This window comes from Delphinus delphis, chromosome 8 (genome assembly GCF_949987515.2).
Source record: "Delphinus delphis chromosome 8, mDelDel1.2, whole genome shotgun sequence".
NCBI classification, from domain to species: Eukaryota; Metazoa; Chordata; class Mammalia; order Artiodactyla; family Delphinidae; genus Delphinus; species Delphinus delphis.
Window position 1 is genome coordinate 104,619,110 of NC_082690.1, and position 14,472 is coordinate 104,633,581.

At 41.5% G+C, this 14,472-nt stretch overlaps 1 protein-coding gene across 11 annotated transcripts in view; it reads left to right on the forward strand.

Moving 5' to 3' along the window:
- TOP6BL (TOP6B like initiator of meiotic double strand breaks) overlaps positions 1 to 14,472 on the forward strand; it is a 92,090-nt gene that overhangs the window by 76,565 nt on the left and 1,053 nt on the right. For 6 of the 11 annotated variants that reach the window (XM_060019343.1, XM_060019340.1, XM_060019341.1 and 3 more), the window contains 2 exons: positions 2,803 to 3,078; positions 11,224 to 11,299. In XM_060019343.1, coding sequence (XP_059875326.1) covers positions 2,803 to 3,078; positions 11,224 to 11,299 — 352 coding nt within the window. Of the gene's footprint in view, positions 1 to 2,431; positions 2,742 to 2,802; positions 3,079 to 11,220; positions 11,300 to 14,472 lie in introns of those variants that run through there. The other 5 variants (XM_060019350.1, XM_060019344.1, XM_060019351.1 and 2 more) reach the window with 3 other exon arrangements.

Consider the following 14,472-nt stretch of genomic DNA (forward strand, 5'->3'; position numbering starts at 1 on the left):
TCCAAATTTGATGAAATCTATTAATCGTACAGATCCAAGAATCTCAACAAACTCCAAGCCTAAGAAGCAAAGAAAACTACACCAAGGCACATCATAATTAAATTGGTTAAAACCAGTGGTAAAAAGAAATCTTAAAAACAAACAGAGACAAAAAAAAAAACACCACCTTGTTATGTAATAACAAGGAAACAAAGATAAGGATTACAGCAAGTTTCTCATCAGAAACCATATACGCTAGAAGAAAATGGAATAACATCTTTATAGTACTGAAAAAAACCTGTCAACCTAGAATTCTTTACCCAACAAAAGTATCCTTGAAAACAAATATGAAATGAGGACTTTTTATGACATACAAGAGATGAAAGAATTCATTATCTGCAGACAAGAAATATAAATGTAAAAGAAGTCCTTCAAGCAGAAGATGATACCAGATGGAAACCTGGGTCTACACAAAGGAATGAAGAGTACTTAAAATGGTAACTATGTGGATAAATATAAAGACTTTTCTTATTATTTAAATCTCTTTAAAACATAATTAACTTTTTAAAGCAAAAACAGTAATAATGTATTTTTTTTTTTTTTTTTTTTTTTTTTTTTTTTTTTTTTGCGTTATGTGGGCCTCTCACTGTCGTGGCCTCTCTCGTTGCGGAGCACAGGCTCCGGACATGTTGGCTCAGCGGCCATGGCTTATGGGCCTAGCCGCTCTGCGGCATGTGGGATCTTCCTGGACCAGGGCACAAACCCGTGTCCCCTGCATCGGCAGGTGGACTCTCAACCACTGCGCCACCAGGGAAGCCCAGTAATAATGTATTTTGAGGTCTATAACCTATGTTAGAAGTAAAGTGTATGACAACAATAGCACACAGACCAGGAGGAGAGAAATGGAGATGTATAGTTGTAAGAATTTATGCTATCTCTGGGGTGGTATAATATTACTTGAATAAACTGGTAAGTTAAAGATGAAAGGAACCATCAAAATAACACATCCAGGAGTTATACCTAATAATCCAAGAAAGGAGATAAAATGGAATCATAAAAAATATTCAACCCTCAAGAGAATGAGAAGACAAGCCACAGGCTGGAAGAAGATATTTACAAGACACCTCTGATTAAAGGACTATTATCCAAAATACACAAAGAACTCTTAAAAATCAACAAGAAAAAAAATTTTTTTTATAGTCATAGATAGATAAGCTTTATTCCAATGTCTACATAAAAATGAGTTGATGTCCAACAGGAAAAGGTTTTTCCAAAGGGTTAAAATTTATCAAACAACAGAACTTGGTCCTTTTCCCTTTAGTTTGTCTCTCAATTCAGTTGGCTGACACATCATTATTAGTATCTACCCTTACTAATCATTTTCACCACACACAATATCTAAAAGTCTTCGGGTGGCACTTTCCATTTCTCTGGAAATCTCTTAAACTGCTTTCAGTTACAAGAGATGGGCAAGGTTTTTATCTGCTCATACTCTACTCCACTGGAGACAAAAACACATCCCTGAATTCTCTCGTTTAAATTGTGGCTGTTGGCAAAGTGTCCAAATGAAGAACTTAACGCTAACACACAAAGAACACAGTATAATCTCTGTATAACAGTAACTTTGCTTTAACTTTTTCTCATTAAAGAATTATTTTTATTATATCTCCACAAGGAAGTTATAAAAAATACCTGTAAAAACATTGAAAAGGCTCTTAAAAGTCCTGGAATGAAAAATTCTGAAGTATAAATTATGATACATCATCTATGATTTGCAAATAAGAATAAAATAAATTCTACAAGCTAGACTTTCTGAGTGATTTTTTTTTTTTTTGCCGTACGCGGGCCTCTCACTGTTGTGGCCTCTCCCGTCGCGGAGCACAGGCTCCGGACGCGCAGGCTCAGCGGCCATGGCCCACGGGCCCAGCCGCTCCGCGGCATGTGGGATCCTCCTGGACCGGGGCACGAACCCGCGTCCACTGCATCGGCAGGCGGACTCTCAACCACTGCGCCACCAGGGAAGCCCTGACGATTTCCTATTTTCATCCCAATTGAGTTTTTGAAAAGCTATATAATCTGTCGACACGCACAATCCACACAGGAACTTGCTGCTGCCACTAATGATGAAGTCAATCTGAAGGACAGAGATTTGTATGCTGGATGCGCCAGGCTCTTCCATGCAACTGATTGAAGTGGTCGTCTCTTATTTTTTCCCTTATGTTTTAAATAAAAGTAAATATACATATGGTAAAAAATTTAAATGGTACAGAAAGATCTAAAATAATCAGTAAATATCCTTTTCTCCCATAACCTAGAAAATCTGATGTCTTCCAAATCATCAGTCGTATGAATAATTTGCAAAGTGAAGTCAAACTTGGAGTCTCCTCATCTGAAAATTATTCTCAGGACTTTCGGAATGTGTTGATTCTGTCATATATTACTTCTGTTACAGAGGAAAGCCATGCAGTCTTCTTTAAAAAAACTAATTACAAAAGCAACACTCACACTCTGCTCAGAGACAGCAAGTCCAGGCAGCACCTCGTACAGGATCTCGTCCTGGTTACGGGCAGATTCCCTGGTATTATCCAGAGTCACGGGCGGCAGGAGCTCAGCCGAGCCCTTCCTGATGCCTCGGATCCTCCTGGCCAGCGGCACATCCTTTGGGAAGAGAGTGACGCGGCTGGCATGTAAGGAGAGGAGATAGGCATCCTCAAAGAGATGAACTAGAAACGCTTCTGCTGCCTCTTGTAGGGCCAACATGGCCTGAGCTTGCCAACTGAAGTCCACACCACGAGTGAATTTAACACATATTTCTCTTGCCAGGCGGCAGAAGGGGGTTCTTCCTTAACAACAGGTGTGTGCTCTTCTCAAGAGTTCGGATCTCCTTCAGAACCCAATGTCTCCAGCGAGCAAGTCGATGGGAGGAAGTGCCTAAGTATGGGCCCGGCCGGGTGGCGGCAGGAGCCGGGCTCACGGTGCGCCTCCTTGGGGCTTCAGACTTGCGGATCCATCGGCGTGGGCCCATGGCTGGCGCTCAGGGTTGCGGACCCACGGCTCCTTCTCGGCCTTCCGGGTCCAGAGGCAGAGGCTGGCGTCCAGGTGAGGACCAGCAGCACCCCGGCCGCATGCCCCGGCTGGGTGGCGTTCAAATTGCCCACTCGGCCGTGGATTCACTCAACAAAAATTTTTAAATGGGTCAAAGACCTTAACAGATACCTCACGAAAAATGGCATGAGATAAGCAAATAAGCACATGAAAAGATGGTCCACATCATATGTCATCAGGGAAATGTAAATTAAAACAACAATGAGATATCACTACACACTTACCAGAAGGGCCAAAATCCAAATGCAGGCAAAGATGTGGAACAACAGGAACTCTCATTTATTGCTGGTGGGAATGCAAAATAGTACAGCTACTTTGGAAGACAGTTGGGCAGTTTTGTGTAGAACTAAACATACTCTTACCATGTGATCCAGTAATCATGCTCCTTGGTATTTACCCAAAGGAGTTACAACTTAGGTCCACACAAAAACTTGTACACAGATGTTTACAGCAGCCTTCTTCATAATTGCCAAAACTTGGAAGCAACCAAGATATCCATCAGTAGGTGAATGGATAAATAAACTGTGGTACATGCAGACAATGGAATATTACTCAGCGCTGAAAAAGAAATGAGGTATCATGCCATGAAAAGATATGAGGAAACTTAAATTCATATAAGTAAGTAAAAGGAAGCCAACCTGAAAAGGCAACATACTATATGATTCCAAATACAGTGCATGATATTCTGAAAAAGGCAAAACTCTGGAGACAGTAAAAAAAAATCAGTGGTTGTCAGGGGTTAGGAGGAAAGGAGGAATGAATAGGGGGAGAACAGAGGACTTTTAGGGCAGTTAAATTATTCTATATGATAGTATAATGGTAGATATGTATCATTATACATCTGTTTGAGCCCACAAAATATACACCAGGATGGAACCCTAACATAAACTATGAAATTTGGATGATAATGATATGTCAGTGTAGGTTCATCAATTGTAACAAATGTACCATTCCAGTGGGTGATGTTGATAATGGTAGAGGCATCAGTGGGGACAGAGGGAATATGGGAAATCTCTCTATCTTCTGCTCAATTTTGCTATGAACTTAAAACTGCTCTAGAAAATAATCTATCAAAAAATACTCAATCTCAAAGAAGAAAAAGATGAAAAAGAAAAGGGAACAAAGAACAGATGAGACAAATAGAAAACAATAAGATGATATATTTAAACCCAGCCATATCAATTATCATATCAAATATAGTCTAAACAACCCAATTAAAAGGCAGAGATTGTTAGATTGAATAAAAAGCCAACTATATGCTGCCTACAAGAATCTCACTTTAAATATAAAGACAGAAATGGATTAAAAATAAAAGAATAGAAAAAAGATATACCATGCTTACACTAATAAAAAGAGAGCTGGAGAGGGTATAGTAATATCAGACAAAGTAGAATTCAGAGCAAAGAATATTACTAGGGATAAAGAGGGTTACTTCATAATGATGAATATAATACAGTGAATACAATAAACACAATAGCTCTAAACATTCATAAAACTTTTTAGAGAGTTTTTAAATGCATGAAGCAAAGTTAATAGAACTCTAAGGAGAAATGAAGTCCACAATTATATTGGGAAGTCACGACATACCTCTCTCAGTAATTTGTAGAACAAGTAGACAGAAAAATCAGTAAGTTTGGGGACTTCCCTGGTGGCGCAGTGCTTAAGAATCCTCCTGCCGATGCGGGGGACACAGGTTCGATCCCTGGTCCCGGAAGACTCCCCCATGCCGTGGGGCAACTAAGCCCGTACACCACAACTACTGAGCCTGCGCGCTAGAGCCTGCAAGTCACAACTACTGAGCCCACGTGCTGCAGCTACTGAAACCTGTGCACCCAGAGCCCTTGGTCCACTACAAGAGAAGCCACCGCAATGAGAAGCCTGTGCAACGCAATGAAGAGTAGCCCCACCTTGCCACAACTAGAGAAAAAGCCCGTGTGCAGCAACGAAGACCCAACACAGCCAAAAAAAAAAAAATTAGTAAGTTTGTAGAAGTCTCAAATAACACTATGAATTAACTTTACCTAGCTGATATTTATAAAATACTCTGCCCAACCACAGTAGACTAGACTATACATTATTTCTAAGTATGCAAGGGACGTATAGCAAGATAGACCATATTCTGAGCCATTACATACATCTCAATAAATTTTAAAGGATCTGAGTCATATAAAGTATGTTTTTGACCACAGTAGAATTATTATATTTTATTATTTTATTATAATAAAATCAATAAGAAAAAGATATCTGGAAAACTCCAAATATTTGGAAACTAGATGACACACTTATAAATAACCCATGGATCAAACACAAAATCAAAAGAGAAAGTAGATAATTTTTTTTTTTTTTTTTTGCGGTACGCGGGCCTCTCACTGTGTGACCTCTCCAGTTGCGTAGCACAGGCTCCGGATGCGCAGGCTCAGCGGCCATGGCTCACGGGCCCAGCCGCTCCGCGGCATGTGGGATCCTCCCGGACTGGGGCACGAACCTGTGTCCCCTGCATCAGCAGGCGGACTCCCAACCACTGCGCCACCAGGGAAGCCCGAAAATATTTTATTTAATTAAAATGGAAGTATATATTATCAAAATTTGTGAGACATAGCTAATGCAGTACTTAGAGAGGAAAATACCTGTGTTAGAAAAGAAAAAGGTCTCGGGACTTCCCTGGCGGTTCAGTGGTTAAGACTCCATGTTTTCACTGCAGGGGCAGGGGTTTGATCCCTGATTGGGGAACTAAGGTCTCACATGCCATGTGGTGCGGCCAAAAAGAAAAAGATAAAGAAAAAGGTCTTAAATCAATGACCTCAGCTTCCAACTTCAACTAGAATAAGAAGAGCAAATTAAACATAAACAGAAGTATGAAATAATAAAGATCAGAGTGGAAGTCAATAAAATGGAAAAACAATAGAGAAAAAAATCAGTGAAACGTAAAGGTGGTTCATTGAGAAAGAAGATTAATAAGAGAAGACACAAGTTGCCACTAATATCAGAAATTAGAGAGGTGGCATCAGATATTAAAAGGATTATCGGGGAATATTATGAACATTGCACTAAATTTGACAATTTAGATTAAATGGAAAATTCCTTGAGAGACATAAATTACCAAAGTTCACTCAAGAAGAAATAGCTCCATATACCTGGTAGTTTTATAGTATTAAAGAAGTTGAACCTTTATTTAAAAATCTTACCGTCATGTTCAGATTATTTTAAAACTCTCAAACCTCAATAATAAGAAAACAAACAACCCAATTTTTTTTAATTGGCAGAAGATTTGAACACACATTTTACAAAAGAAGATATAAACAGCAAATAAACATACAAAAGTATGGGGACTTCCCTGGTGGCGCAGTGGTTAACAATCACCTGCCAATGCAGGGGACATGGGTTTGAACCCTGGTCCCTTCCACATGCCGTGGAGAAACTAAGCCTGCATGCCACAACTATTGAAGCCCGCGCGCCTAGAGCCCGTGCTCTGCAACAAGAGAAGCCACCGCAATGAGAAGCCCAGGCACCGCAACGAAGAGTAGCCCCCACTCACTGCAACTAGAGAAAGCCCACACGCAGCAATGAAGACCCAATGCAGCCCAAAAATATAATTAATTAATTTTTAAAAACATACAAAAATATGCTCAACATTATTAGTCATTAGGGAAGTGCAAATCAAAACCACAATGAAATAATATTTCACACCTACTTGTAATAAAAAGACTGACCATACCAGGTGTTGGCAAGGCTGTGCAGGAACTGGAACTCTTATACCCTCTTTGTAGGAATAAAAAATGATACAACCACTTTGGAGAACAGTTTTGCAGTTTCTTAAAAAGTTAAATATACACCTGTCTCACGACCTCGACATTCTACTTCTAGGTATTTACCCAAGAGAAATGAAAGCATATACCACACAAAAATGTATACACCAATGTTCATGGCACATCTACCATATTTGTAATAGCCAAAAACTGGAAACAACCCAGTGTCAACAGGTAAAAGAATAAATACACTGCAGCATATCCATTCAGTGGAATACTACTCAGCAATAAAAGGAGTGAACTGTTGATACACACAGTAGGATGGATGAATCTCTAAATAATCATGCTGAATGAAAAAACCTGGAAATACAAGAGTACATACTGCTTGACTGAATTTATAACAATTCTATAAAATGCCAATTACTCTGTAGTTACAGATCAGTGGTTGCTTGAAGATGGGAGGCATAGGAGTTGGAGGGAGTGGAGGAGTTATGAAGGACAGAAGAAACTTTTGAGGGTGATGGATATGCTGGTTATCTTGATGGTTTCACAAGTATATACATTTGCCAGAACTTATCAAATTGTACATTTTATAAAGATGCAATTCATTATATGTATGCAAGCTATATCTCAATAAAGTTGCTATAAAAATTATGGACACTGTTTCTGAGAGACACCTCTTCTGCCTCTCTCCCTCTCCTACTTCTGTTTGCCTGATCAGATGGGGAGGTTTGGGTACCTAGTCACCCAAGGATCACAGCATCTCATGGATTTGCCCACTCTCCTCTGCTTTGTAGCAGTGAAGCCCCTATAAATACTCCCTTCACCACACTGTTTTTTCATGGCTGCATGTACCTTCTAGGAAGCACCTTCCTAGGAATGCATCTGCCGTTCCTTTCAGCTGGCTCACTGCAAACACTCTTGCTGGTTTCCCTTCAGCTCGGTAAGCTGCTGCCCACAACTTGAGCGAATAGGTAAAAGCTAATACCCATTGTATCATTACCCGTGGATGCTGTAACAAATTACCACAAATTTGGTAGCTTAAAAACAAAAGAAATTTATTATCTCAGAGTTCTGGAGTCCAGAAGTCTGAAATCAAGGTGTTTGCAGGGCCACACTCCCTCCAAAGGCTCTAGAGGAGAATCCTTCCTTACCCCTTCCAGCTCTGGTGGCCCCAGATGTTCCTTGACTTGTGGCCATATGACTCCAGTCTCTGCCTCCATCTTCATGGCCATTCCCCTTTGTCTCTCAAGTCTCCCTCTGCCTTTCTCTTACAAGGACACCTGTCATTGGATTTAGGGCCCTCTCTAAATCCACAATGATCTTATCTTGAGATCCTTAATTACATCTGCAAGGACCCTTTGCACATTCACAGGTACTAGTGGTTAAGACTTGGACATATCTTTTGGGGGGCTACTATTCAATTCACTACAGCTATCTATATCTTCAAATTTCTAGGGATAGGTCAAGGGTAAGGCATGTGGCATTATCATAGGACCTGAGATACATGGGCAGGATCTACAAGTGTTTCAGCCTGTGAAGTCCTTTTGCTTGGGCCTCTGTGATATCCCAGTGAGATCTGAAAAGGAAATGATCTGACCTCCTTTGCCCCACTGTATTGCTATGGTGATGACCCATAGCCTCAGGGCCATTCACAGCCCAGTAAATTTGGCAGATGGCTGGCTAGTCTTATGCAGTAGTCACAGGGCTTGGAAGGAAGGAACATTTATTGAATCCCTAATCTGTGCCAAGATTTCCACTTTAATCTCTACAAAAATCCTGAGGTAGGTTGTAGATTTCCCATTTTATAGATGAAGAAACTGGTTAGGGAACTTTTCTAATTTGCCCAGAATCACGCAGTCAGTAAATGGCAAGGCTAGGATTTATAATGAGTTCTCCTGGATCCGAAGCCTAGTAACATTTTTGCCATATAGGACTCGATCACAAGCCCAGGGAATATAAGTGACCAAACCCATACTTCCCTACTCAAGATCATTCCCGTTTCCCTCGGAAAATGGCCATTTAGTGATTAGTAACTTGTTAGTGGCACACGACTGGCACCCAGTGGCTATAGCTAAAAACTACAAGATGAATGATAGGTCCAATTCTTTTACCTCTGCACCAGTCCCTCAGTTTCCATTTCTAAACAGGTAAAGTAGAATAGCTGACCTCTTGAGTAACATTGAATAAAACCATCTATAGCTATTATATAGTTTATGGAGAAATGAAAGAAATGAGAGAATATTTAGGGTTTTATAGAATATATTCATGGAAAGGTCGTGCCAAGAGTGGAGATATTAAGCCTTGGTGTTGGAACAGAGGACAGTGGGCCATGAAGACAAGATAGTAATCCTGGACTTACTGTCACATTTGAGTGTAGGGACTAAAAACTTAAACCCAGAGTAAGCAGGAGCAGTAGCATGGAGGCAGCTTCCTAAGGAAAGGTATTGTTTCGCAGGTGGTAGACCAGAATGAAATGTCTCATAGAGTGTTAAACTCAAGGAGGTCTATCCTGAGGATAGGGCTCTCTCATCTGGGGGACCTGATGAGAATGGAAGGTGTGCAAGGCTCTCCTAGGACTCAGAGATTTATATCTGAATGTAGGTATTTCCTTGGGTAAAGGTTTGTCTATTACATGAGACTTACTAGGCTGGAGTGAAGTAAAAGAATAAGCTTTTTCTTAAAGAAGAAAAAAGATGTTTGGAAATTTTCCTAATGCTGTTTCTTTTTTCACACCTTTAGGGCCATCTTTACCTCTTCTATGTTTCTTGGAATATAATTACTTAGAAACTGAAACTTGCCTTGTTAAACAACATATGATAGAATACATTTTTTTTGTTATAATTCACATACCATAAAATTTACCACTGTAAATTTACAATTCAGTGGTTTTAAGTATATTCACTGTGGTTTGCAGCCATCACCAGTAAATTCCAGAACATCTCCATCACGCCAAAGAAAAAAACCTTGTACCTAATCTGCAGTCAGTCCCAATTCTCCTATCTCCTGTCCCCTGGCAACCACTAATTTACTTTTCCTCTCAGTGGATTTGCCTATACTGGATATTTCATATAAATGGAATCATACAATAAGTGGATTTTTGTGTCTGGCTTCTTTCACTTAGCATAATGTTTTCAAGGTTCATCCATGTTGTAACAGGTAACAGTACATTCCTTTTTTATGGTTGAGTAATAGTCCATTGTATGGATATACACCACATTTTTTAATCCATCCATCAGTTGATAGACATGTTATTTCCACTTTTTGGCTATTATGAATAATGCTGATGTAAACATTTTTGTGTGTGTGGACATATGTTTGTCATTCTCTTTGGTGTATAGCTAGGGGCAGAATTGCTGGGTCATATGGTAACTCAAACTGTTTTCCAAACTGGCTGCATTATTTTACTTTCCCACCAGCACTGTGTAATGGTTCCAATTTTTCCATATCCTCATCCACAGTTGTTATTATCTATTATTATTACTACCATCCCAGTGGGTATAAAGTGGTATCTCATAGTGGCTTTGATTTGCATATCCCTAATGAATAATTATGTTGAGCATCTTTTCATGTGCTTATTGGCCATTTATATCTCTTCTTTGGAGAAATGTCTATTCAAATTCTTTGTCAAACCCATTTTTTAATTGGGTTGTTATTTTAAAGTTGAACTATGAGTTCTTTATTCTGGATACAAGTCCCTTATCAGATATGATTTCCAAATATTTTCTCCCATTCTTGTGGGTTGACTTTTCACTTTCAAGTGTCCCTTGAAGCACAAAAGTTTTTAATTTTGATGAAGAGGATATCTATTTTTATATACTTGTATTGAAAAACAAGGAACTGGGAGGATTGGGTTCTGACCTTTGTTTCTCTGTCCAAATTGAACCAAATAGCAGGGCTTTGAAAGCTACACAAGACTACAAAATGTGCCCTGTGGCTTCCCATGTTTGACCTCAGTCAGTCATTTGTTGAGCACTTACCGTGTGCAAGGCACTATGCTAGCTGTAAAAGAGATACAGGCATGATGAACCTTACAATGAATTTAAGATGTAGGAAATGGACATAAATACATAAATTGATGAAAAGGGGCATGCAATGCATACTTAAAAGAGCCCAAGGAATGGAGCAGACAGTACATGAGTGACCAGAGTTCAGAAAAGCTAGGAAATGCCCGGAATGGCTGGAGTGAACTGCAAAGCCTCCAAAAGAAGAAGGAAGTCTTAAAAGTTGGGGGCTGGGCAGGGGGTTCACATGAGCCAGGAGGAAGTAATAGGGGGTTCCAGGTGAAGGAGGAAAGCCCTGTGAGGTCAACAAAGCCACCAGGCACGTGATCTCACTGGGGCTTGTTCATGCTTCTGCAAAACTCACTTAGGACTTCTAATTTTTTAAGCAGCTGCTCCCAGAGAAAAATAATGCAGAGCAGAGCACAGAGGATGCACATGAGAACAGCAGCCTGGAGCTCCTTGCAGGTAAGGTTTCATCCAGCTTTTCAGGTGAGCCCTGGATCAAAGCTGGGAAGTCAAAGATGTGACTTCAAACCTTCAGACAGCACCTTACACCACAGCAACGTTCTGGGCTTTGGTTGTGGCTCCCACCACCACTCTGGGTATTCTGGGGCAGCAGGAGGCATTCCCTTCCAAAAGCTGCTACGATAGGACTAGAAATTTCTCAGTTTGTGCAGTTAGATAGCTGCACATGATGGGGCAGGGCCCTGAATTCAGTTGGTTCCTTCATGTTTTCATCATTATAGTGTTGCTACTGTGGCCGTCCTTAGTTCTGGTTACTACTGTGTTTGGGGCTCCGGAGTCTGCTCCTGGTTGCAGACACCACCTCAACCTTGATAAATGTTATGGGGAGGTGTCAGTGTGTGTAATGTGACGGTGATTATATTGTCTTTTCCCCTCCCTCCAACACTTAAACAGCCTTCAGGGCCTGCAGTAGCAGGTGTGTATGCCTGAAAATAATCATAGCCACTGGTGCTTGAACTGGTATGGTGCAGGTGCCAGGCACTAGTCCGAGATTTGAAAGTGTATTAACGCTCTTAATTCTCAAAACAGTACTATGGTACTATTATTATCCTCATTCTACAGATGTGGAAACAGAGGCCCAGAGATGTCAATAAACTTACCTGAGGTCACACAGCTAGTAAACGACAGAGCCAGAATTCAAACCCAGGCAGTCTGGCTCTGGTCTATCTCTAACAGAGCCAGGCTGGTGGGGATGCACTGTCGGACCTAACAATGCCTGGGCTTGAGGGAATTTGGGGACTGCTTTCAGCAGCGTGCTTTGTTGGTAAAATTCCTCTCTCCAGGGTAACAGCTACAACATACTGCATGGCGTCTGTGCTTAGGCCTAAGATGTGTTTCTGAATCATTCTGTCAATTAAACTGTATTTTAAATGTTGTGGGGGCTGTTCCTCCCAAAAAGAACCCTGCAGCAAAGGCTGGTACAAAGCCAAGAATCTATAATTTAGATTTGGAGATTTAGAAGAATGGAAGTGTATCATATAGCACAATTCAGCATTCACCACATACGATTCACTATTTATGTAGTGAAAAGACAAAAGAGTAAGTACTTTCCTTAGAAGAAAAAAATTAACATTTAATTCAGCACCTTCTGTGGACCCAGGGAGATGCTAGGCTCTTCCAGTGACCACTCTCACAGTGACCCTTTGGGGTGGGTAGCATTGGCCCCCTCTCACAAGAGACAACCCAGGTTCAGAGATAGGATAGAGCACTTAGCAGGAGGAGGATCTGAACTCCTGCTGCCTCTATAGCTCATGCTTTCTCTACAATGCAACATAAGCCTTAAAATCTAGGTGTTTATGATCTGGTGGACCGCCCCCTAGAAGAGTGTTTGAGCTGCTCTGCCTTACAGAGCTGCAACTCTAGTTGCCGTCAGTCCTATGTTCCACATGGGCAGCTACACTGAAGAAAATCACTAAGTGTGTGATGCCACTGTACACCTGTGGTCCATTCCCTGAGGAGTCTTCAGTTTGTCAATTCTTTCCATTGTCTTCCTGGCCTTCTCCTCAGTGGCCACTCCATCCTTTTTTTTTTTTTTTTTGTGGTACGAGGGCCTCTCACCGTTGTGGCCTCTCCTGCTGCGGAGCAGAGGCTCCGGACGCACAGGCTCAGCGGCCATGGCTCACGGGCCCAGCCGCTCTGTGGCATGTGGGATCCTCCCGGACCGGGGCACGAACCCGTGTCCCCTGCATCGGCAGGCGGACTCTCAACCACTGCGCCACCAGGGAAGCCCGCCACTCCATTCTTTTAAAAAACTACCAAGCCTCGTCCTCCTGATTTAGCCTCCTACTTCACTTACTAATCTCTTTTTTCAGTAAACTCACCCAGTTTGTACTCCCCCCACTGCCAGAACCTTATCAGCATAGGGACTCACCCCCTCCAGGCTAAGGGGTGGCATTATCCTTACTGCTTTCATGGTAGCACGTTATCATCTCTGCACCTTCAACTTCTTTTCTGAGTTCCTTTCCCTCAGGAGGTCCATCTTCAAAAGGATATCTCCCATGATCTTGAACTTCTCCCACCTGTCTCTCTCCATCATATCTCAATCAAGGTTCTCAAAAAAGCAAGCTACACTGTTTCCCTCTCTTTCTTTCATTCTCTCCCTAACCCAGGGCACCTGCCTTCCCTGTGGCCTCTGAACTGCAAAGTCTCTTGTTTGGGAAGGCCTCTTAATTACCAAACTGATGACTGTGCATTCATCTTTATCACACCTGGACTATTTGCAGAGCTTGGCACTGTGAGACTATGACTCATCAGGTTCTCCCCATCTCTTCTCTCTTCGACTAGCTTCCTCTGGCCACCCCCAAATAGTGCTCATACTGCAGTCCCTCCCTAGCTGCTCTCTTCCATCCCAGGCGTTGACCCCTGCCTCTGGGCAGAAGACTCCTCAGCTGGTATGACCATTCCAGGTCTCTCCTGAGTGTTAGGTGGGAGATATATCTGCTCACTAGGCTGCTACATATGGCGGTCCCACTGGTACCTCAATTTCCTTTCTCCTGATATCTTGCCCTCTGCACACACACCCAAAATCAGCTCTTCTTTCTTCAGTCTCTGTCATGACTACTAGCACAACCTATCCAGTTTTTCACATCTGAAACCTGAGACTCGTTTGAGATGCCCCCCATTCTAATGTTTCATATCCAGTCTACTACCAAGGCTTGTCAATTCAGCCTTATGAATACTTCTGACTCCTCCATCCCCGCTGCCTTCACTTCTTCTGGGCTCTTGAGGTCTTCCCTCCTCTAAGCTGACTCTAAGCCACACCTTTGACGAATGATGACTTTTCTGAAATACAAAATTAACAATATATCTCCAGTGTTTAAAAACTCTTCACTGCCTTCCTATTTCCTACAGATAAAAATCCATTTCTTAGCCTTCTCTGATTCCCACTAACCCATTCAGATTCATCTCCTTGGACCCCCCCCTACACTTTGCATTTTGTGTGGGATACTGTTTAATGCCTTTGGGTGTTTGCTTAACCCTTTCAGCCTGTTAATCCTTTCCTCTGCCTTGTCAGTCTGGTGTATTACTCTTCATCCTTCAAAACCCATCTCAGACATTTCCTCAAGGAAACATTTTTCACTTACAGAGATGGTTAACAGCTTCTTTGTTTTACC